General features: G+C 44.4%; 2 protein-coding genes across 2 annotated transcripts; both read right to left on the bottom strand.

Moving 5' to 3' along the window:
- Nucleotides 1-5,553: 5,553 nt before the first annotated feature.
- LOC101770349 lies at nt 5,554-13,402 on the bottom strand. The gene is made up of 2 exons (XM_004974285.2): nt 13,119-13,402; nt 5,554-7,693 (listed from the first exon to the last, which is right to left on the bottom strand). The coding sequence occupies exon 2, from the start codon at nt 7,661-7,663 to the stop codon at nt 5,765-5,767; it is 1,899 nt and encodes a 632-aa protein (XP_004974342.1). The 5' UTR covers nt 7,664-7,693; nt 13,119-13,402; the 3' UTR covers nt 5,554-5,764.
- A 943-nt stretch (nt 13,403-14,345) lies between these two features.
- Nucleotides 14,346-17,711, bottom strand: LOC101781791 (protein ECERIFERUM 2). The gene is made up of 2 exons (XM_004972524.2): nt 16,900-17,711; nt 14,346-15,415 (listed from the first exon to the last, which is right to left on the bottom strand). Exons 1-2 carry the CDS (start codon nt 17,383-17,385, stop codon nt 14,549-14,551), a joined length of 1,353 nt encoding a protein of 450 aa, XP_004972581.1. The 5' UTR covers nt 17,386-17,711; the 3' UTR covers nt 14,346-14,548.
- Nucleotides 17,712-20,994: the final 3,283 nt, after the last annotated feature.

The raw sequence follows: 20,994 nt of genomic DNA, 5'->3' as shown, positions 1-20,994 counted from the left end.
CACTAGGTGCTATAATTGTTGTACAATTGTATTACTTGTGTCCGGGAGCGTGATGCTGAATCCAGGTTCCTATGTGCAAATGCATAATTATCTGTGATGCTACTACATTGAATCTAGGTTCCTATAGTTTTTTTTGTTAGCACACTACTATTTGCATCCACGTGTTATTCCTTCAGGATAAAAAAAATACTACTTTCACACTAGATTGACGCAAACAATTTGCATCTACATGTCATTACTTGCCGCTGGAAAAAAACATGATACTAGATCCCATAATCTATTTTTATGCGCGCGCACGTCATTTTTTAAGGAGAGCAAACTCAAGGTTCCGAACAAGCAATCAGGCCTGAATGGGCCACTAACATGTTGTTGTCCAATGGTCAGCGCATGAGGCATCATCAGGCCCACCAGGCAACATGCGAGCGTGGATGCAGGTTAAAACTGAAAAAAAATCAGTTGCAGTTTCGAGGAATCGAACCTGAGACGAGCGCTCCACCGCTTGGCACCTGCGCGCGAGGAAAGGGCCGGAGAGGGAGAGGTGCGGCGCGGGAGGGGTTGGGTACGGAATAAGCTATTGTACCTGAGGTCTTGTTTCCTTTCCAATTTGGGAGCGGTAAAATTGGTATTTTGCCATAAATGCGCAACTGTAGCGTTTCGTTTGTATTTGTGAATTATTGTCTAAATATTGACTAATTAGACTCAAAAGATTCATCTCGCAAAGTACAACAAAACTGTGCAATTAGTTTTTGATTTCGTCTACATTTAGTACTCCATGCATGTACCGCAAGTTTGATGTGATGGGGAATCTTCTTTTTGCATAGTGTCAAAGTTGGAAGTTTGGAGGGAAGTAAACAAGGGCTGAGTATACTTCGTGACCGACCACATAATAGCTTATTCTAGTTATAGAATAGCTTATTCTGTAGTCAGATCACAGGACCCACGATCCAGCGAGTCAGGATCCCGTGCGGTGCTACCATTTAGAGGGTGTTTGGTTCTTTAGAACCTCCTAAAATTCCTATCACATCGAATATTTAGATACTAATTAGGAGTATTAAATATAGATTAATTACAAAATAATTGCACAGATGGAGGCTAATTTGCGAGACGAATCTATTAAACCTAATTACTCCATGATTTGACAATGTGATACTACAGTAAACATGTGCTAATGATGGATTAATTAGGCTTAATAGATTCGTCTCGCGAATTAGCCTCCGTCTGTGTAGTTAGTTTTATAATTAGCTCATATTTAATCCTCCTAATTAGCTTTCGAATATTCGATGTGACATGAATTTTAGTCCGGACGGAAGATGTAAACATCCTGCCTAATTTTGGGGCGTCACCGCTGAGCCAACCACGTGAGCCGAGCCGCGCTGCAACTCTGGTGGCCGGTAGCCACGGTCATTAATGGGAAATGAATGATAATTAGTTCACGCACGCTGACTTGGGGAAATTGAGTTCAGGTACATTACGGCTTGCATGTAAGCTAGAGGATACGGGTAAAGGTAACACATGGTTTAGTTTACACGTGCATGTGTTACCAGAATACTAGAATGAGAGTGCGTAATCCAGTAAGATTGCACTATATACATTGCACTATACGATTCAATGAATATATCCTTAAATCAATAAATTCTACACGTCAATATCGCGGGCAGAGACTCAATTGCGTATGAACTACGTATCATCTAACACAAAATACCATTACATTTCATTGAAATTTCAAATCACTAACCTAACCCTAAGTCACCTAAACATCCTCCGATCTACCAAATGCAACGGTAAAACACGAGAATAAGTAGGGGAATACCTTCCACACAAAGCAGGGATCGATTCCCACTACTTTCCCCCACCGAAAACGCCGGATTTTGGGTGGATTTGGGGGTGGGGCGGCGGGGGGCGGCGCTGGAGCTTCGGGCTCGGGCGTTTCTGGAGGAGGAAGAAAGGAGGGAGGGAGGAGGAAGGGAGCCGGCGCGCGGTCTAAGTGTTGACCCTGCCGCGCCAGGCGGGCTGGCGCGGCGAACGCCCGCCCACGTCAGCGCCCGCCTGGCGCCGCGACTCGCCGCGCCAGCGTGGCAGGGGGCTGCCGCGCCAGTGCATGTGGCGCGGCAGCATGTTCCTGCCGCGTCAGGCGGTCTGGCGTGGCCAAAAGGGTTAGGCCGCGTAAATAAAACCCCGCTAAGGTTATTTTTAAAAATAAAGAAAAAAAGGGTTAAAAATAAAAAAAAGCTGGTGATCAAATTGAAGTCTCCCCTGCATTTGCCAAGGAAGCCACATCCCCTAAAAAAAGTACTGGCACTCTTATGCATGGTATAATCTATTTTTTCACTGACTAGTAATTCATAGGAATATTAGTTATTTTTTGGGAGGAATTTTTTGGGAGGAATATTAGTATAATTCATAGGAGGAATTTTTTGGGCTAATCTCATAGGAATATTAGTAATTCATTCTCCACATATGATGAATCAACAGAAAGTAGTGGAATCTGATGGAATCGACAATCAGAACAAATAAACAACAATAACTTCCCGTTCCTCATCCAAAAATTTGGAAGGCCCATACAAAAATAATGAACTGGGCCAGATTTGCACGAATGCTCACCTCACAATCCATTCTTCTCTATGCACGGATTGAGATTGGTGGGAAGCCAAGCGCAAGTCATGGCGGCAGCCGCGACGTTGCAAGTCGCCACCGCATGCATGGTTGCAGATGAGAGGGCAGGGGGCTAGTTGTCCCGTATTGTAGAAGATTGGGTTATCGTCGAAGCCATGCCGGAGGGTGGAGGACAAGGGCGCAGCGGAGGTCGCGGAACCTGCGGATGTCTTCATCGGCGGTGCGTCCGGTGGAGAAGCATATGATCAACGGGGAAGTGGGCGTTATTTTGGGGCGTCGATGGCTGGGGCACGTGGACGGGAACCCCAGCATCCTTGTACCTCTTAGTAGGTATAACCATACCAGCCAACTGGTAACCTTGCATCGTTCGCCCTAACAATTTTCATGGACGGTGTTTGATTACCCTCGATCTCAAATCCAAAATCAAAACCCTACTGGAAACCAAACCCAAACCACTACTTCGTGTGATTATTGTTTGCTTACTTTGTTGTTTCTTTTGCTGATCAATAGCCTAGAAGTACATTTCAACGAGTCAACAATGCATAAAAAATTAATATTCCAAGAAGAACGTACTTTGCCAAGTGTTTTTATGTTTGCCGAGTGTTTTACCTCGGGCACTCGGCAAAGAACCTTGTTGCCGAGTGCTATAAAAAAACACTCGGCAAAATAAGTTTGCCGAGTGTCTGCACTCGGCAAAGGGTTGCGTTGCCGAGTGTGCTAGGTTGGGCACTCGGCAAAGTTATTTTGCTATAACTACGCTGCCCTCCCTCTCTCCAAATCCGCCTAGCCCCTCCTTTCCCGCACCGCCCCGCCTCCCTCCCTCTCTCTACTGATCCACCCCGGCCCCTCCCTTTCTCCAGCCGCCGCCCTGCCCCTCCTCCCTGGATCCGGCCACCGCGTGGGGACCCTCGTGGGGACAATGCTCCTGTTGCGGCGCCTGGCCGGGGCAGCCCGCCGGCGGGGACTCACAGCGCGAGGCCTCGCGTTGGGGCCCCGCGAGAGGCAGCGAACGCCATGGTGGTGGGTGCGGGCTTCGTCAGCCTCGCGATGGCCGGCCGTGAGGTGGTCGTGGTCGAGGCAGGCCCCAGCTTCGGCGCCGGCACAAGCTCCCGCAACAGCGAGGTCATCCACGCCAGCATCTACTACCCGCCACGCAGCCTCAAGGAGGCAGCTCGGGCGTGGTGGCGTGGTGGGCTTGGTGGCGTGGCGTCGGCGGGAGGCAAGAGTGGCGGCGGCCATGGTGGGCGGCGGCCGGTGGTAGCGGCCGGTGGTGGCGGGCTGGTGCTTGTTTTTTTTTTCGAAAAATGTTTGCCAAGTATTTTCGGGGCATTGCCGAGTGCCCCAAAAAACATTCGGCAAAGAGCGTTTGCCGTTAAAATTTTTGCCGAGTATACTCGGCAAACCGTTTTTAAAGCTCCTGTATCCCGTGAATTAAATAAGAAATTGGTAAAGGAAAGTCCGAATCAATCCCTTTTCTCTTTGGCGAGAACCGGTTCGTTTCACAAAGAGACCCTGGTTTTCTGGTCAACGGCCAAAAAATTGGTGTGGCCAGTCCTGGCATCAAACCAATCGTACCCTAAGATTATTGTAGGAATTAGTATCCAAGCACAATAACCAAAAGATGAGGAACAATCAGCCAGTTCATCGACCATCTTGCCACATTGTTGTTGACCCATCGCTCAGTTTTTAAGGTTCATTTGCCATGGCTCACATCGTAATGCACTGCTTCTCATGTTGTATATTAGATAGGATATTTCAACATATATTTGACACCAGCGACTATTTTAAGACTATTTTAACTTCCTTGCCGTCCTCTCCTCGTTCTCTCAGCAACCACGAGACAATGATGAACCAGCCAGCTAGAAGATAAAACCACTCGGGCTTACGGAGGATCGATCGAGAAGGAGTCTGCTCGAGGTTGCGGTTGTGGGGGATATGATAACCGGTTACCATTCGGATGGGTCTGGCTGCCCGCTGGAGGGGTGGCTCAGCCCATCCGGATGGTAGATGGGTACGTGCGAAGCAAGACAAGCCTGCGGCGTGAAGAGATAGTGATAGAGAGATAGATCTAGTTTAAATATACAAAGAGATAAGTTGTACCACAATTCAGTTTGCTTCCTTATTATAACCGACTAGATTTAGATCCGAAGCTGATCTGTAACCCTCCCCGGCCATATAAGGTGGGCATGGACCCCCCCTCCAAAAAAAACCAAGCCATATTCGATACCCAATATACTGAGAATACAATCCCGAGCACAGAACGTAGGATATTACACAAATTCGGTGGCCCTAACATGGTAAATCCTTTATGTACATGTGTTCATCCATCTAGCTCTAGTTACAGTGATCCTCTCCAAACAATCTATCACCATGGATAGTCTCGTGGTGGACTGCCGGAATTATTCCGCGACAAGTAGTGATGCTGATCATGTCCATTCTTTTGACGGAGGCCTTTAGTCATAGGCAAATAAAAGAAGTCCATGTTGACATACAGAACAAACTTCCAAAAAAATCCACCAAATAGGTTAATGCTAGGAAAAAGCAACTCATCCGACCAAATAGCCCTTCCAAACAGAACATACTTAGAATTGTGCATCATCAATATGACGGTGCAAGCAGCAACTAATATTTCACAAGGTCGTCACAATCATTATTGTCAATACATCAGGAGGCACAAGTTTCAATTACAACTAAAGAGGGGAAGAGCGAAAAGCAATAGTAATTAAGGTATAAACGGATGGTAAAACACAATGTCGACGGGGAACGATCAATATTGTGATGTCAATAATTGGCAGCACCTATATTTCCAAGAGCATTGAAGACATTCAATGTTTGAGGCTAATGGCCGGTCGGGTGTCCGTTCAGCATCTCAAAACCGCTGGTAAAAAAAACTTAATTAATTTGGGATCAACGAAACAACTAACAGAAAAGGTAACAACCATGATAAGATACATGTGCTAGTGGGTTGTATCTTTCAATATATACTAAAAAAACTGCTGGTAGTAGAATGTACGTAGAATTGCTTAGCAAATACACCCGTGCTAGTAAATTTATTAGATAAGGTGCTATACACCTGAAAAAGTCAAAATAACATGTATATATAATTTGGGATGGAGGGAGTGCTAGAGATCTAACGCTAACACATAATAAATTAATGCTCAAATCCAGAAATTGGTGAGTGGCCGCGTACCTGACCAAATACACCGGTCCTATTAAATTCCTTATGATCCATCTTGCGAAACCAGGACAGGCCGGAAAGATCGCGCCATTTAAGGTGGGCCAGGATCAGCCATACGAAGGTGAGGAGTTCTCCACTACCTCTGGCCAGCAGCGCCGCGTGCATCTCCGACCGTGATTTGGCCGCAGCATACATGATCACCCACACCCAAAAGTCAACGAGATCCTGCAATGCTTCCGTGCTGGATGACCAAGGATTGATCCGCTCCCAAAAGTCACCAGCGTAGCTACTGCACTTGTAATTAGCAGCTGCTCGCCACAAATCCAGCGTAGCTACTGCACTTGTATCGAGAGCCAGCAAGGAAGGGTGGGTAACCAGGAGGTACATCATGTAGCGGGACAGTTGCCGGCACACAGTGCTTTCCACGTCCGAGAACAGGTCTTCCCTCAGGTGTGCCTCTGTTTGTATATGCATGTAGACAAGCATATTGCCAAAATCATTGAGTTCAGAATTTTTTGGTTGGCCCACAAAACCCTGGATATATTCCATTATTTTCTCATACTCATTCCATACACTGCGAGGAGTCGCATATGCAAAATACCACCTACCATACATCTTGCTTTGGAGACATTCCATTATTTTGTCCCCTTTGGCGTACTCCCAGCCTAATATTTTGCTCAACCAAAATATTTTATCCTCCTGGGCACCACATAGTGTCAGCGACTTTCTCACCGTCATCATTAGTGGACTAAAGAACGACCTTGGCTGTTCAGTATGCACTAACCAACCCCTCAAGTTGTACTGCCCAGCTACAATTGACCGCAATGTCCTTTTCTCCGACCATCCAATGGCGTCGTTGGAAAAAAGAAACCAAGAGAACCTGGCAAGCATGTTACACCCTCGAGCCTTCAACCACAACCAAGTCCACGGGGACCTCAAGGATATAAAAATGGCACAGAAATCCAGGAAAAAACCACCAATAAACAGTGAATATGTGACTGCAATATCAGCTCTATGGTAACTGTGCTTGTTGCCTGAAACAAGGAACGTCACGAAGGCAACAATCACAGTTATTTGAGAGATACAACGTAGTATAATTCCGGTCCTTGTTCTGAGAACAACAGCCTTGGTGTAGAGATCATTGTGCAACATGCCAAGCTCAAAGCCCACCAACTTGAACAACTCATCGTCGTCCAACCTGGATTCGTCCATATCAATATCGGAGGAACGACTGGTGAAGACTTGATGAACTCTCGGCATCGAACGCAGTCCAGTGCAGACAGTTCTAGGATAGCCAGCGTCCACATCAACTGATCGTGCAAGCTGTTGCATATATTGATTCCCAGTGGAGCTCTCGAGGCTTTCCATACTCCCATACTTGAGGGACCAGATCCTTTCTCCATACTTGATAACTCCCGCAGCGAAAATGAATATTCCTGAAATTAGAAGCTGCATGTTGTGCCTTCCAATAGACATCCATAAAATATATGTAGTAAGAACAACCTGCACCACCATATTTAACGAATGCCTCAACCATAAATTGTTATCCTCCATGGAAAATGCAGTGATAGTGTCCTGCCCACCAAGATGGACGAGGAGGAAGGGTGCCCAGAAAAAGGCCAGTGGTTGGGCTCTCCCTAATGTGTCCCTTCCAGCAGTGGTGGAACCCACATGTCGAGATAGGTAGCCTAGGGCAAAAACCGCAACCATGTCTGCTCCCAAATAAGCCATCCATATTGAGAACCTAAGGAACATATTGGTCCAATGCCGCCGAAGGCTACCAGCAAAGAAGAGGAATAACTGTAGTGTGAAACTAAGAAGCACAAGCAGTTGAATTTCCCAGTCGTTAAATAGTTTGATCAAGCTCTTCATTTCTGCACCAGATCAGTTGTCTTGGACCACCTGTTGGTTACAATAAGGTATACAGGTTAGTGTGGCTATAACTGCACAATAAGTTTCCTACAATCTTGCATGCATGAATGTAAAGTTCGTATGATATACTACCATGAGTCATCAAATAAAGATACCAGTCTAGCACCATCCACACATAGCAAGAAAGTTATTCTATAAAACTCTTTGACCCTAGTGATCATGCATACATATGGGTTTATCTTTATCGCCATATGATATCCCTGGATAAATGAAGGCTCTACAAGGTAAAATTGCATAAACACCCCTATAAACCACTTCAACCCACAAGTCATTTTGTTACAAATATCCACTCACTATTGCAGATACCCACCCACCCGATTCAAAATGTTTCAAAATTTAGCGAGCTGCGGATGTGTTCTATATCATCGAAATCAGATACTTCTAGGAGTATAATCGCGATATTTGTTGGAGATTCCATAAAATAATTTCTAAGGAACATATTGGTCCAACATCGCCAAAGGCTACCAACAAAGAAGAGGAATAACTGCAACGTCGCCAAAGGCTACCAACAAAGAAGAGGAATAACTGCAGTGTGAAACTGGGAAGCAAAAGCAGTTAAATTTCCCAGTCATTAAATAGTTGATCAAGCTCTTCATTCCGCACCAGATCTGTTAGAGCCTTTTTACAGTGCACAATACTACCACTTAGTAGTATATAGTATAGGGAAGATCTAACCGTCCATCATTATGGGTAATTTAGTAATTATTACATTGTAAAAAGTAAAATTCCAAATGGAATGATTTGTAGACTTTATGATGGTGTCAAAAAAATATTATAGTGATACTATTTATGTTCGTTTAGCATGATACTCATATACTACTCATGTGTACTACATACCCATACCACAGGTGAATTTTTCAGTAGTATACAATTAATCTTGACCATTAGATGTATTTATACTAATTCTTTTCAAACACTAGTATAGCCTAGTATTGTGTACCATAAAAGATCTCATCTGTTATGCCTGGGACCACCTATTGGTTATACGATAACGTATATATGTTAGTGTGTGGCTATAACAGCACAACAAGTTTCCTACAATCTTACATGCACGAACTTATGAAATTCCTTTTTCATCCTTTTTAATTCCCAAAATTACCACAAAGTTTCTAAAACCCTAGGTCCATTTTAGTACCTTTATTTCTTTCACGTTGCATGCACCCAAGCTCCATTTCACACATTTTCTTGATCCGATCATCGTGAACCCTACTACCATGTTAAAATTCTAGGCCCTTTCATCAAATCATCATTTTCCACCCAATCCCAACCACCCCAGCATCCTTGTTCCTCTTAGTAGGTATAACCATACCAGCCAACTAGTAACCTTGCATCGTTCACCGGCCCAACAATTTTCATGGATGGTGTTTGATTACCCTCGATCTCAAATCCAAAATCAAAACCCTAGTAACCTTGCATCGTTCACCGGCCCAACAATTTTCATGGATGGTGTTTGATTACCCTCGATCTCAAATCCAAAATCAAAACCCTACTGCAAACCAAACCCAAACCACTACGTGTGATTGTTTGCTTGCTTGGTTGTTTCTTTTGCTGATCAATAGCTTAGAAGTACATTTCAACTAGTCAACAATGCATAAAAAATGAATATTCCGAGAAGAACCATGAATTAAATAAGTCATTGGTAAAGGAAAGTCCGAATCAATCCCTTGATCTGTTTATGCCCTGTTGAGCATGTGTAATAAAATTATGCTAACATTATTAATCTGCTATGTTACACTTATCGCATTTTTTGGTTTATAAAGTATTTTCATGCGATTGTTATAGTCAACTTTTCTGGACTAAATAGTCCTTCTTGACTTTTTGAACGTCTTAGACACTTGGAATAATAGGAGACTCTGAACCCCTTATTTATAAAAGGTTGGAGTCATTCCTTAACTTTCGATGCTAGTGCCACGCGATCTCACTGGGTATTCCTTTTGGAGATGCCCTACAACTAGACTCTTTGAATGAAGCGTGAGTTCTTTTGAAAACCAAGTGTGAAAGTAAAGCATAGGATGCTAAGGTTATGTCCACACTAAAGGTCGTCTGTGACACATGAGCCTACCCCGACGATGCTTGTTCATCCACCCGTATACACCTGGTGAACCTCCGTTTGGCCTAAATAAGGTATATTTAATTTGGAATGTTGATATCATTTTTTGTAAAAAGTGCGTGAATTAGCTACTGATCCAAGGACTAGTACATGAGCATATATCGTGATTCCGAAAGAGGTTTCCCCACTGGATGGGAAGCAAAATCTCCTGTTAGATGGGTCCGTTTGCCGGTGGTAGGAGGATTTAGTATCATCCATAAGGGTGGTAAAAAAGTTAAGTGTCCCTCTTTTTTCTGACACGGATAATTGGTTGTGGCAGTGATAGCTCGAGGGTGGAACAATGAGGGCCAAAACATGAGGCCACCCCAGGCTTGGAAAGATTTTCCATCAAAGATGATCTTACCTTTAACCCATAGATAATTTGATGTGATAATAACGATTCAACTAATGTAGTATATGGACGTTGAAAAAATGAGGTTACCCCCGATCACAGACATGATAGATTTTCCGTCAAAGGTGAGCATACTTTTCTGCCACGGATACATAATTACCACTTACTCCCCTCACGCCATCCCATCTTAGCATCCCACACATATTTTGTTATTAATAGTAAAGATAATTTTATTCATTTTGACATTTATTGGCTGAAACTTAGGATCACTTAAAATAAAAGTTTATGAACTACAAATAAAGGTAACCGTGGGAGATAGTATCTCTTACAAATTTTATTTAGAACTGAAGAGAATAAACCTTATACCGAAGAGAGAATAAGCCTTATATATCTCTTACGGTTTCGAACCTTGAGATTCACCTCGTTAGATGGTTCATAAGTTAGAGCCAACCTCACACTATGGTTCCAAACAATCCGTTAGAGACAAGGTGTCCAATATAGAACTTTTATAGTGTATATTGTTTATTGGGAACAATAATGTAATGGTTTCAGGTCAACCAAAAATAAAGAAAATTGGGCAAAAATTGACTATTTTCCCCTGAAAGTAACTGGAAGAAAAGTGGAGAGATGTTATCGCTTACTCAAGACATGAACTGGGCGAGGGGAACTAAATTAAAAACCAACAAATATGCAAAGGAGAAAAGGAAATTAGTATAGGACATCTACCCAACATTCATTGTATATTAATTCACTTCTCACAACTTTAAGTGCGTTGCTTATGATAAAAGTTGTCTTATTGATATTCATTAGGGTGCAAACATGTACTTTTTATGAGAAACTACATGAAGCATTTTTTGTCCCAAAAATTTTGACAAGCATAACTAAAACATGTAAGTAGTATAAATGAAATATATCAATCTACGCCAAACAAGAAATTTACTCTGCATTGGTATGGGTTTATTTTTGTTGCTATATCATATCACAACGAAAAGTAATCTCATTTAACATGACACTTTTGTTAGGAAGTTTTTGGGAATCTAAAAAATGACAGAAATGACAAGGATAAACTTAGCAGAGACCATTGCTTCATTGGAATAATGAGCCACACATTCCCACACAAAAGCTGAGCTCCCATCCAACAAGCAAGGGTCCAAGGGTCTCAGTATTTTTTAATTTTTTATTCCTCATGTAGATGAGTAAACTAGCACGTGTACAACGGCAATTATTATGCCATCTGCGAGTTGCCACATCAGCATCCTTTTCCTACCTGGCAGATAGTTAATAAGGTGAGAGAACTGTATCGTCGCTTCACGAAACGACAGTGTTGCATTGGCTCGTGCTCCCAGAGCAAAACGACGGCCTCGCAACCACTGCACGCCGCATAGCAAAATCTCTCCGACCCTCTATGCAATTTCATGCTGAAATCGAATGCCCATCAACCATCATAGAGCCGAGGTCGTCGGGATTTGGCAGCCGCGCTGCTCCGGCGACACCGTCGGGATGCTCCCGCGCCGCCGCCGTCGGGCTTTCCCCTGCGCCCCTGCTAGTGCTTCGTCGGGCTGCTGTGGCGCTGCCGTCAGGCTGCCCCGCGCTTGTGCCGGGTTGGTGCGGCGTTGCGCGGGCTGCCTTGCACCAATGCCGTCAGGCTGCCCCCGCGCCGGCACCGGGCTGCTGCGGCGTTGCCCCGGGCTGCCTGGCACCTCTGCCGTCGCTCTGGCAAGGCCATGCTGCCCCCGCGCTGCTGCGTGCAGGTCTGGACCTGACGCCTTGCACAAGCTCGGCAAGAAGCTGTGACTTGATTTTCTACTCGCCCTTCTACTCCACCTTGATTTTTTTTTTGTTGATTGGAGAGGGGAAGAAAGCTAGAGAGAGAGGAAGAGGAGGATGGGAAGGACCGGATGAGAACGATGGGTGCAGGAACTCACGGGATATGGGCAGTGCTTTGGTTTCTCAATTTTCATGTGAAAAAATACATTGACCACGTAGACCACGAGTCCCACACGTAAGAGACACAAACACAATAAGCTATTTTATATATAAATGATGAGTGAAACTAGCAAATACATGTCATATATTTATTCAAATTGTATTTGACATACATCCTCTCAATGAAGCAACAAAATAACATACAAAGATCAATTAATACTTGATCGTCATGGTTATATGGATTCATAAATGAATTAATAGCTTGCAGACAGAGTGTCGATTTTATCGTCTATATGTGATATGGCGTATACTCGCAGACAGCAGCCGTCTAAACTATTGAACGTTCCCTCATGGTTCTTCACCTAGGGGAAGAGGTTTAGGTAGGGATAGATATAAATGTCTGGAAATCCGAATTATCCGAATTTGTATCCGCTAAAAATATCAATATGGATATCCGTATCCGTATTCGTTTTTAATGTGGATGTCAAATGGATGTATCCGGATTCGATTTTTAGTGTTTTTCTCTATCCGGTTCCAAATTCGTATTCAACAAAAAAATGTGAAATATATGACATTATCCGTATCCGCAAAGAATAAAGTACCCAACGAAGCCATCTAAAACTTATCCGTATCCAACATTATCCGTATTCGAATTCGAATTAAAATGTGGTAAAAAAGTGCTATCCGAATTTGATTCCATACGTATCTTATCCGAATCCATACCTAGGTTTAGGTAACAAATCTGCTTATGGTCTAGCTCCCAAGTGGAAGAGATTCACATACGCATACCATCTCTTTTATACTTTCGTCCTCACTTCATGTAAAAGCTAAGGATTAACCCAACGTATCTATATTTTTTGTCCCAAAAGTTTGACACGGATGAAAAACACGGAAGGTACAAAACGTTACATTATCAATCTAAAGAATATGTTTCATTTCACGCAGAGGAATCAAGGGAAATGATAAAGGAGTGCAATTAATTAATCAAAGAGCTATATATAATTAAGCCTATAAGTATTCGTGCATACCTTTAGAATGGATGAATGCTTGGCCTATTGGAGCCAAATACCCAAGAATATGTTTGTTGCTGGCCGGCTGTGTGGCATGGGGAGCTTGGCCAGTGCATGCACAACAATGATATGATTACTCAAAAGCCGCGAATTGAGTCCATGTTCCTTTCTTTTGTAGTGGCAGAAGAGTGCGAGCTGAGGACACCCTTTGTACGTTTCTTGCAAGAAGAGCAAGGGTGTATATCAAGTGATGCTTTTCTTGTATCTTCTAGGTTCTAGCCGGACCAGCGCATTTTAGGACCACAATGATATGGTTCCTGCCCACTTTACTTGAAAGAGAAGGATTTTATTTTATCTTCTTCTATGTGCCCTCCACTCTCCCTGTGATATGGATGAACGGCATCATCGAGCATTTGCCATACATATGTGGTACTACATCTGACCTTCCACTCAAAGCTTACCAATTTTCCCAACAGTTTCCTCGTATAATTAGTGGCCAACGGTTATAGTTAGTTCAAAAATTGTGGGTAATGAGTTTGTACAGGATTGCTTTTGTTCATAATTGCTACTCCCTCCGTTCCAAATTGCAAGTTGTTTTGGTTTTTCTAGATTCATAGCTTTTTGCTATTCATCTAGATATACGCTATGTCTAAATACATAGCAAAAATTATATATTTAGAAATGTCTAAATACATAGCAAAAATTATATATTTAGAAATGTCAAAACGATCTACAATTTGGAACGGAGGGAGTAAAACCGTAGGCAGCAGGGGAAGATAGAAATCTATACTACAAACACTGTCGGTCACTTAGAGAAAAATACTAATGGTGTTAACACTATACCACTTGCTAAAAAATATAGGGAAAGATATAAATTATTGTAGTGTTCGGAGAACTAGGCTGCCTAGTTGGTCGTACCCCTGGTAGGGTGCAGAGCGGACCAGCGAGGAGGTTCGAACCCTAGTCCTCGCCCCATGTTCCTCGGGGACTGGCCTCTCATCTAATCTTGGACTTTTAATATTGGTTAGTTCAAAGATTAAAGATTATTGGAGGAAGTAGTATCGAAGCACCATAACCAAGAGATGAGGAACAATCAGTCAATTCTCGATTATTTTTGCCACATTAATTGTTGACCCATCACACTCATTTTTTAAGGCGCATTTGAAATGGCTATCATGGTAATGCACTATTTCTCATGTTGTAGATTATTTGACACCGGTGATTATTTAAAGTCCCTTGCCGTCCTGTCTACCAAACATAGCAAATTCATATTATCAAAAGTTCATAACACGCATTAGATTTACAAGTTCAAAGTTCAAACTTGAAAACCTTGAAGACACGTACGGTTCTGTTACGGTAGATTCCAATGAACTAGCAATAGATAATAAACTGCCTGCAAGACTATTCTTTATTCAACCTGAAAAGCAACATAGCTCGATCGATCATCATCAAGCAACGCGCAGCGCGTCACGCAGAGCAGCGCGGAGGCGGTCCGCCTCGCCTCGGCGCACGACGCCCGCGATGGCGCGGCCCCGCCCGCCGGCGTCGCGGTGCACGACGGCCGCGCCGCCGTCACCGACACCGTCCACGGCGTACTCCACGTGCGCGGGGCGCCACGCCCCGAGCTCCAGCCCGTACACGTCCAGGCTTTCGGCGTCCACGAACGTCAGGTTGGCACCGTACACGACCACGTCGGCGTCCTCCGCCCCCGCCAGCGCCGCGGCCGCGACTGCGCCGACCCCTTTGAGGCGCGCGCCGGCCAGCAGCGCAGCCAGCTTCGAGACGTCGGCCGCCGCCGGCGACGACGGGCCGACCGCGATGACGTGGCCGATCCGGTGCTCGTTGGTTAGCCCCAGGCGGCCGCCGCTCGTCGCCGGCACCGGGTTGGTGGTTCTCACGACGGTCACCGTGCGCGTCGCCTCCTCCTCGTCGGGGCCCCGGATCGCGGCCAGAGCGCGCCACATCAGCGCCACGACCAGCTCGAACGTGCCCACCTGGCGGCCGAGCTGAAGGCCCTCGAGCTGCTGCTCGGTGACGTGGAAGGAGAAGGGCACCATGTCGCGGGTGATGGGGACCGCCCAGTGGTCGCCGACGGGCGCGGCGGTGGCCTTGACCGACGGTGGGGCCGTCACGCCAGCAGGTGCGGCGGCTGACGGAGGCCGGGCTAGTGGGTCCCGCAGGGTGGGTGCCGGGGGCTTCTTGCCGCTGAAGAGCTGGGCCCACGTGCTGAAGCAGGCGGCGGCGGAGGGGATGTCGCCGATGAGGTGCGCCCACGTGAAGCCGAGGGCCATCCCGCCGCACTTGAAGCTGGTGACCTGTTAATCACTTGCCACTTTGAGTTTAATGCCAATTTTACTTCAAAAAAAAGTTTAATGGCAATAATAGCCCAATTTAGGACCTAAGCAATTTAGGACATTAATAACATGGTCTATAAGGTGCAATTTCGATAACAATTTGTATATTTTATTAAAAAACATTATACACTATGATATTATTTACCATGGTAAATCTGTGAGCATCATGGAGTTGTGGCTAGGAAGAGCGGTACTTTTACAAAGGGTGTCAAGGCCAGGTGGTTATGGTATTCTTTAGTTGTTGATGCTTGTCTTTGTTAGTTTTATGGTATGTTATCGTCTTTATTCACTGTTGCACTCTTTTTTAATATAAAATAATCGGTATATCCGTTCGTTTCAAAAAAAAGAATATTATAGCATCAAACTTATAGCATTAGCATAACTAATTGTATTTTTAGCTACTAATGGTGAAAACTAAATAAGTTTGACTTGGGATAAATACTTTTTTAAAAATGGCTTATGACAAACATAAAACCATTTATATTTGTGATCCCCTCCTTCAGTCCTTCTCATGTTATAAGGCGTGGTTGATTGTCGTTCAATGTCAACGAAGGTTGCATATCAGCATTGAAGGTTTGCTGTACATGCATGTATCTTCAATTCATTGTACCTTTTCCCCTGTTTCTTTCATAAGTTGGTGGGCCAGAAAAAATCAATTGCTATGAGAACATGCATGCTTCAAGATTTTTGGTACGGTAGAGAAGGACAAAGTCGTAATTTCACTTTTACATGCGCCATGTTCTGAAACTTAAAGATCATTGTACTCTGCAGCAGTTAGTGTCTCTATTAGAGAGAGAAGGCACTAGTTAGGTTTCAAGTTAGTAATTTTCTATACAAGACAATTTATCGTACAACCACTGCATTGATTTGTCCTAAGTTAAATTATTATAAGTTTGATCAAGTTTATATAGAAGGGTATTAACATTTTAAGATGTACTCCATTAGTTCATTTTTAGCACGTGTATTAGGACTTTGAAAACTCAAGTTTCAAAGTTTTTGACCAATAATTAGCGAAATCATATACATGCTTAGTATATTAAAGTTATATCATATTTCAAATATCTTTTTAATATGGCATTGATTTTTTTTTAGCAATTGGTGATATATTATAAGAAACAATGATGGCCGAATCATAGTTCTAAAGACCCTTTTACATTCCGATATGCCTACTAAAAAGGAACGGAGGTAGTATCGTGTAGAGTAGCTAATAGAACTTCAATTTGTACAAACATATGCTAAAAGAAACCGTTACTGGTGGTTATTTCTGCACTGTCTAGTGTTATTCGTTCAAACAAAATTGTTGTCACTACATTTTCCAGCCTTGTTGTGGCGTCCATCTCATGATATCAAATAACATGGTTAAGGAGAACTCCCTTAGTATGTTTTTAGCAGGCGTATTAAGTTCTTGAAAAGTCAAATCCAAATCGGGATGCAGAGGTGATGACCTGCACGTAGAGCAGCGGCGAGAAGAAGAGCTCCGGCCCGATCACCTTGTCGTAGGCCAGCGCCTTGCTCAGCCCGCCGCGCTCCGCCTCCGCCTCCAGCCACTCGTCCACGGTGGCGTCGCACGCCGCCTCCACGATGCGCACGCCGCAGTCATTGCACCGCACGTACGGCCGCCCCGCCGCCGCCTCGGCTTTCTCGCCGTCGGCTTCCGCCTGGCGCCGCCGGAGCCGGCCGCTGACGGGGAAGTACATGTCCAGCCACGGGAACATTGGCTCCTTGAGGTCCCGGACGGTGACCGCGGCGGCGCCCGGCGCCGGGGCGCGGAACACGTGCACCGCGCGGAGGTAGTGCAGCTTGTGGAGCAGGTCGGCGTCGGCGAGCTCGTAGTCCACCGCCTCCCCCGTCACCGACCCCGGCACCACCGTCGACAGCCGGTAGCTGTGCACGGGCATGCCGTTGCCGGCGGTGGCGTCGTCGACAACCATGGCGCGCGCGACGTGCGGCTGGCTGTGCAGTGTATGGCTGTTGAAACTTGAGAGGGTGGTATACAATACTGGGGGCTTGCTGGGTGTGCTGATCGACCATATATAGAAGACGATTCGTGAAGTCGATCCAGCCTTTATCTTTCACTATTTTGTCCAAACATGCAGGTACACGACACTTGAAATCGAGCAATGAAGATCGGTGAAAAGCGTACGTCTACAGTGCGACATTATGTCACTCTGGATGACTACGTGTTCCACAACGTGCCGTTCACATGGCTCGCCAGCTCGCATGCCCGCTGAGACAAAAATGACACACCTACATCAAACAAAATTTCAACCCGGGAGCTGAGAATTCAAATGATGTTTGCAAGAATTTGACATTCTTGTGTCCGCAAAATCGTTCGAAAGCTCAGTTCAACTATGGTGAAAACAAAAAACAAGTTCAATCTTGGATGAGCTATGCAAAGTGAAGTTTTGCCTGCAACAACAGGGATCAAAGTGAGCAGCAAAGCAGGGGCACCACCAATGCACAGGCAAGTACTGCTAGTAGGGCACTCAGCGTTGGTAGTTCAGTAAAGACAATGTGTTTCAATTCTGCCTTCATTAGACCACCAGCTATCCAGCTCACCACAATATGTACTTGAAAAGCATTGGCAAGTACTCCTAGTAAAGGAAGGCATGGATCTTACGACAAAACATTGGTTCGGGAGGGACGAGCAAAACAGATGGACCTTTCTAGTGGCATAACAACTTTACTACGGAATTCAGATTCGGCAAAACTTTCTTATTGAAAGCAAGCGATACAGCTAAACTATTCAAGTTGAAATTGAGGTTAAGGGAGAAAATGGGGGCTAAATACCAGCTGGATCGCCAAATTGCATCAAGTTAGAGCAAACATACCCATCTACTCCTAGGAACAGATAAGTTAATGACCTTCTCCCAGAGATTGCCAGCACCAGGCATGTCATCCAGCATCGACTACACACCACACTCTTGACAAGCTTGATGATTATCCAGTAGCCACAGTTAATTTTATCACTACAGATGGCAAAACCATGGCACCCACCGTACCAGGAATGCCGATCGTCAGACATTGGCGGCATCAGTCATTCAGTTGTAACTTTGATCAAATATACACTGCCCACTGCGATGCACTAACTCCTGAAACTCCAGCCTTCATGCAAACACTCTCTCAATCCGCTCTTCAGTTAATCTCCTTTCCTTTCATCTGGAACCAAACAACACAAGTCACATTTTACTCCTTTTTTACCATCACTGAAAAGCAACTGAGGATGCCTGCTGGGGAAAATAATGACACCCTTATCACTTCAACAAAGTACAGATGGAGTAAAGAGGAGCGCCGACCTATGTCTGCTTCATGCGTCAGCAACAAACACTTAAGTTCGTTTTGATATTCCTTTGCAAACAGTGCGCCAACGGGTGCCTAAGTTTAGCAATACCACATTATTTGGCTAGTTGACCACATAAATAACAAAATTTGAATTAAATTTCTGTACTGACTCTACATTCATCCACAAATTACTTCGTGCTTTCCCAAAAGAATTAGGTAGAAGCTCGAACCCAGATCTATAAAGCTTACATGAGCAATTAACAGGTTCAAAGTGGAGAAATAAGAGGAGAAAGAAACACTACAGTACACCGATGCTAAATGTCATTTTCAAACAATCGAGACAGGCAGTTAACCTATGCACAAAAGAAGTTCTTTTAAGATGTATACAGAATGACATTAGACAGTGCAACAATTATTTTAGTAAGGCTGTGGGCAATATAGACCAAACAAACCTAAAAAGAGTGGGATGATTCAGATCTACAGCTGGTCATTACCTGATTGATATGAAATTGGATCAAGGAAAACCTGAGCCCTCCATAACAACCTCTGTGAACCACAAGTAACAAACTCATCAAGGAAGAAAACGACAAAGGGAAAAAGGAGGAGCGATATAAATAACATAACCACAAGTACACATACTAGCTGGAACTAAAGTATTGACATGGTAATTTATCTAATCACTCTTTCAGATTAATCTTGCTAGATCAAGCTAACATAGTAACTTGTGGCACGAAACCAAAAGCGATAGTTATTTAGGGACGGAGGGAGTATACAGAACGACATTAGACAGTGCAACAATTATTTTAGTAAGGCTGTGGGCAATATATACCAAACAAATCTAAAAAGATGTATACAGAAAGAGCGATCACGGGTGAGCTCGGTCCTACTGAACCCAAATTCCCCACAGTTATAGTGCGTCACAGCTGCAGCCAAACAAAAGTAAGGGGCTCCCCTCCTCTTGCCAGCTGTTCTGCATGCATCTCCGGCCATGACTTGGCAGCAGTGCAGATGGTGAGCCGCACCCATACATCCTTAATCTCCTCCAGTGCTTCCTTGCCCGGCTGGGGTCTGGGGATCAAGCTTTTTCAGTTCTGTCATGATATCATTCTCTGACATGTCAGCTTGCCAATTATTCAGCGTAGCCACCGCGCTGAGCAGCAGGGAAGGGAGGGTGAGCAGAAGGTGCATCATGCAGCGGGACAGTTTCTGGCATACCTCCACCAAAACATCAATATCTGCTGCTACATCTGCTTCGATGTCTGAGCAGGGGTATTTGCTCAAGTGTAGCTCAGTAACCATATGCATAAAGACTAGCAAAACCAAAATCTGCAATGTAAAAGACTTGTGCATATCTTAAGAGAGGTCAAGATTTGGCCATTGACGTGTCTTCTGAAACTCATAGGGTTGACGAATGAAGCTGCTAGTGGCCTCCATGAAACACTCCATCACCTTATCCGCCTTGACATACTCCGTGTCTAATAACTTGCTTAGCCAAAATATTTTCTCCTTATCAACACCGATTGATGTTGCCAACTTTCTGGTCATGTTCATCACCCGTTGACCACAAGATTTTGGTTCGCCACTCCCCTCAAACCAGGCCCTCAAGTTGTACTGTCCCATTGCATTTGACCACAACGCCCTCTTCTCTTGCCATCCAATGAGGCCACTGGAAAAAAGAGACAGAGTACCGAAGCCTGTTGTATTTTCGAGCTTTCAACCATGCCCATGTCCATGGTGACATCATGAAAATAACCAATGCACAAAGTTCCAGGAAGAAAGTGCCAACAAATATAGTAAATAGGTGGTTGCAATATCAGCCCTACTGTACTTATGTTTCTTGCCAGCAAGGAAAAGCAGGAAGGCAACCAAAGCAGATAACTGAGAGATACAACGAAGTGTATTAATGCCACTCCTTGTTCTAAGCACAAGAACCTTGGTGAAGAGATCATCATACATCATACCAAGTTCAACCCCGAGCACCTTGAGCACTTGGTTGGGTAGCCACGTTCCCAAACCCTCACGACCAAACCTCAACTGATCACCAACAAACAAGGTTCGGCCAGAGAAGAAATTAAGGACATCTAGCATTGAACGCAGACCAGTGCAGAGTGTTAGAATAACCATCATCTCCAATTCCCCATCAATCAATTCTGGAAACCGATGCTTACAGTGATTTCCAGTGGAGCTCTGAAGACTTTTAAAGCTCCCACACTTGAGAGACCATGTCCTTTCTCCATACTTGATAATTCCCGCAACAA

Source organism: Setaria italica, chromosome VI (assembly GCF_000263155.2).
Source record: "Setaria italica strain Yugu1 chromosome VI, Setaria_italica_v2.0, whole genome shotgun sequence".
Lineage (NCBI taxonomy): Eukaryota > Viridiplantae > Streptophyta > Magnoliopsida > Poales > Poaceae > Setaria > Setaria italica.
This window is presented reverse-complemented; position numbering and strand designations above follow the sequence as displayed.

Coding starts and splice junctions, on each gene's coding strand:
- LOC101781791 (XM_004972524.2), bottom strand. CDS start 17,385: ATGGTTGTCGACGACGCCACCGCCGGCAACGGCATGCCCGTGCACAGC. Junction 15,416..16,899: donor CGCCGCTGCTCTACGTGCAG/GTCATCACCTCT, acceptor AGTGATTAACAG/GTCACCAGCTTCAAGTGCGG.
- LOC101770349 (XM_004974285.2), bottom strand. CDS start 7,663: ATGAAGAGCTTGATCAAACTATTTAACGACTGGGAAATTCAACTGCTT.